This window comes from Austrofundulus limnaeus, unplaced genomic scaffold (assembly GCF_001266775.1).
Source record: "Austrofundulus limnaeus strain Quisiro unplaced genomic scaffold, Austrofundulus_limnaeus-1.0 Scaffold123, whole genome shotgun sequence".
NCBI lineage: Eukaryota > Metazoa > Chordata > Actinopteri > Cyprinodontiformes > Rivulidae > Austrofundulus > Austrofundulus limnaeus.
Window position 1 is genome coordinate 588,265 of NW_013952525.1, and position 2,646 is coordinate 590,910.

The window sequence follows — 2,646 nt, forward strand, 5'->3', positions numbered from 1 at the left end:
GCCTTTTGGCCGTACGTTCACTTTTAGTATGGTTTCCACGCAATCCTTTATAAATGAGACCCCTGTTATTTCCCCACTATGGGATCAATAAAATGTTTTTTTTTTATCTTACTTTTCCCCAGCTTTTGCACCAAATTAATCTGAGGAGTTGATCAGCCCTGCTGTTTAACTCTAAGTTTTTCTTTGTAAACAAGACTATTAAATAGCTTCACCAAAATCCAGTCCACAACATTCAGTCTGCCATTTGAGCAGCTTGTTACTGACGCGAGGTTTGTGATGGTGAAGGGGCTCAGCAGCACCCGCTGGACAGAAACTGAGTCTCCAAACATAAGCAACTTCAAAACAACCACCAGAAATAGAAGCTCGATTTTTCACTAGTCGTTTTTAACAAAGAAAATGCTGCTAAAAGGATTAATAAAGTCTCTGGTTCAACTCAGAACAGAAACTAAGGTAAAAACTGCTCCCACGGAATGTTTACACTAAAAGACCGCTGATTCGCTCGTGTCCCTGTCAATCAAAAAGGGATTCAGCCTCCGGCAGATCATCCAATCATCATGCAGAAGCTGAGCGGCCGAGGCCAGCCCCCTGCCTCACAGACCTCCAGAGACACTGAGCATCCGATGGGCGGGACAAAACCAGCTTTTATCCAATGACTCGTCTCGTTTCACTACAGTCTTTGCATCGCTAATGAGCTCTGTGGAAGCTGAGCGTCCGACTGTTTAAAGCACTGTGAAGCTGCAGGAATGAGGGAGAGGAAAGCTGCGTCGTTACCAGTGATAAGAAGCTGATTCTGAACAAAAGTTGAGCACGTTGTAGTGTATATTTAGTCAATGACATGTACACACAACAGTGTATATTTAATCTTTTTATTTTTTTACATTTTAGGGGAAGCTGAGCTTCCCTTGCAGCCTTAGAGCAATCGCCTCTGATGGTGACACTAAAAACAGTCATTTGCTGTGAATATTAAAATAAAGACTACTCTGTGGCACACATAGGCTATGTGGCCATTAGGTAAACATGTTATAAGACATGTTTCCTGCGGTTTTCAGCTTTTAAAAATATTTTATGAGGTATGAAATATAAGACATCATGTCCTGATGCGTCTCAGTAATCCAGGTAAAAAAAATCAAAAAGAAAAAAACTTGTATAGGCCTCCGTTTTCAGTTGTCCCCCTCCTACAGTGCTGCTATTGCCAGTATCACTCCACCCCCTGTTAACAATAGGTGTTAATTAGGTGTCAACGATAGCCATGTGATGTATCAGTCACATGGAGGCTGGGCTTAAAAGCCTGAATTTTGCCTGAAACTCTCAGACTGAAGAAGTCTCTTGGAGGAGAGACGAAACGTTTCATTAGAGAAGAACCCGTCCAGAAGACCTACACAATTTTTTTTCTTTTTGATAACACATCATATTTAAAGATGATCACGTGTCTGCTGTCAAGGTGATAAATCTACCTGTTGCTCTAAATATTAACACAAACCTGGCAGCACACATTTCTTGTCAAAAGCTTTGAGTAACTCCTTTGTTTCAAACCAAAGTGGCTTTACCTTTTGTTCCTCCATAGCTGTATGAAGAGTAAGGATTGCAGAAAATACAGTGACATCTGTACAGGTGCTAACAGCAAGTATAACATTCGAAATTCTTACCCAGTGCCTACTTCACAAGTCAATATAAACAAAAATCGTTTATTTTAACATTTGACATGTGAAATGTGCCATTTATTCATCATGTTCATAAGAAAGATTTTAATTTTATTCTGAAAAAAGGCAGCAGTGAAATATGACCATTCTTCTGAGGGATAGAGGGCGAAACTGAATCACAGACTATAAATACAGTATTTTCAGAGTTTTAGTGCAAAGGTCAGAAAACACCAACACACAATCTTAATGTAAAATTTAGAATGTCTTACAGGCAATTCTGATGTCGCAAGCAAGGGCCATTTCCAAGCCTCCTCCTAAAGCAGCTCCATCGATTGCAGCAATTGTTGGTACTGGAAGGTTTCCTAAAAAGCAACAACAACAAAAAAAACATCAAGAGGCATTCTTTTTGTAAACAAAGTTCATTTACAAGGCAATCTAATACATTTCTTCACTACACACAGAAATGAATGTAGTCAGATGACAAGCGCCTACAGAAACACAAGCTGTGTTTTATCAAAGCATGCAGTTGTTACATTCTGAACTTCACACGTACCTGAGATTTGTTCTACTTTTACAAAGCAAGAGGAAATGGCAAGCTTTGTTATTTATCACAGTTTTATTTTGTTATTTTTTAAGTACTTTTAAAGTGTGTCAGTACTTCAGAATGAACACATTTGATTCAAAATGTTAAATGTTGAAGTTATTTCGTAGATCTTCAGTGTCCATACCCAGCTCTGTGATGAGGGTCCTTGCTTTGGATACAAATGGTCCAACTTCACTCTGGTGCATCTTTGCCCTTTCTTTCAGGTCTGCGCCTGCACACAAAGCATGCACGAAACTTAAGCTCTACCTTTTTGATCAATCGAACAGAGCGCCACCTGAACTACTGTTGGTATTTGAAACTGTTTGTGAAAAGAATATAAAGCCAAAATGCAATGGGCCTCATGCAAGAACCGTTCGTACGCACAGATTTGTTCTTAAGTTGTGCGTACGAGTGATTTAGGAG

General features: G+C 39.5%; 1 protein-coding gene across 1 annotated transcript in view; it reads right to left on the reverse strand.

The window, feature by feature from the left end:
- The window catches only part of auh (AU RNA binding protein/enoyl-CoA hydratase), a 14,583-nt gene that overhangs the window by 7,470 nt on the left and 4,467 nt on the right, over nucleotides 1-2,646 (reverse strand). Inside the window, exons 4-5 of the mRNA XM_014015119.1 lie at nucleotides 2,369-2,455; nucleotides 1,910-2,002 (exon numbers count right to left, since the gene is read on the reverse strand). Coding sequence (XP_013870573.1) covers nucleotides 1,910-2,002; nucleotides 2,369-2,455 — 180 coding nt within the window. The remainder of the gene's footprint in view (nucleotides 1-1,909; nucleotides 2,003-2,368; nucleotides 2,456-2,646) is intronic.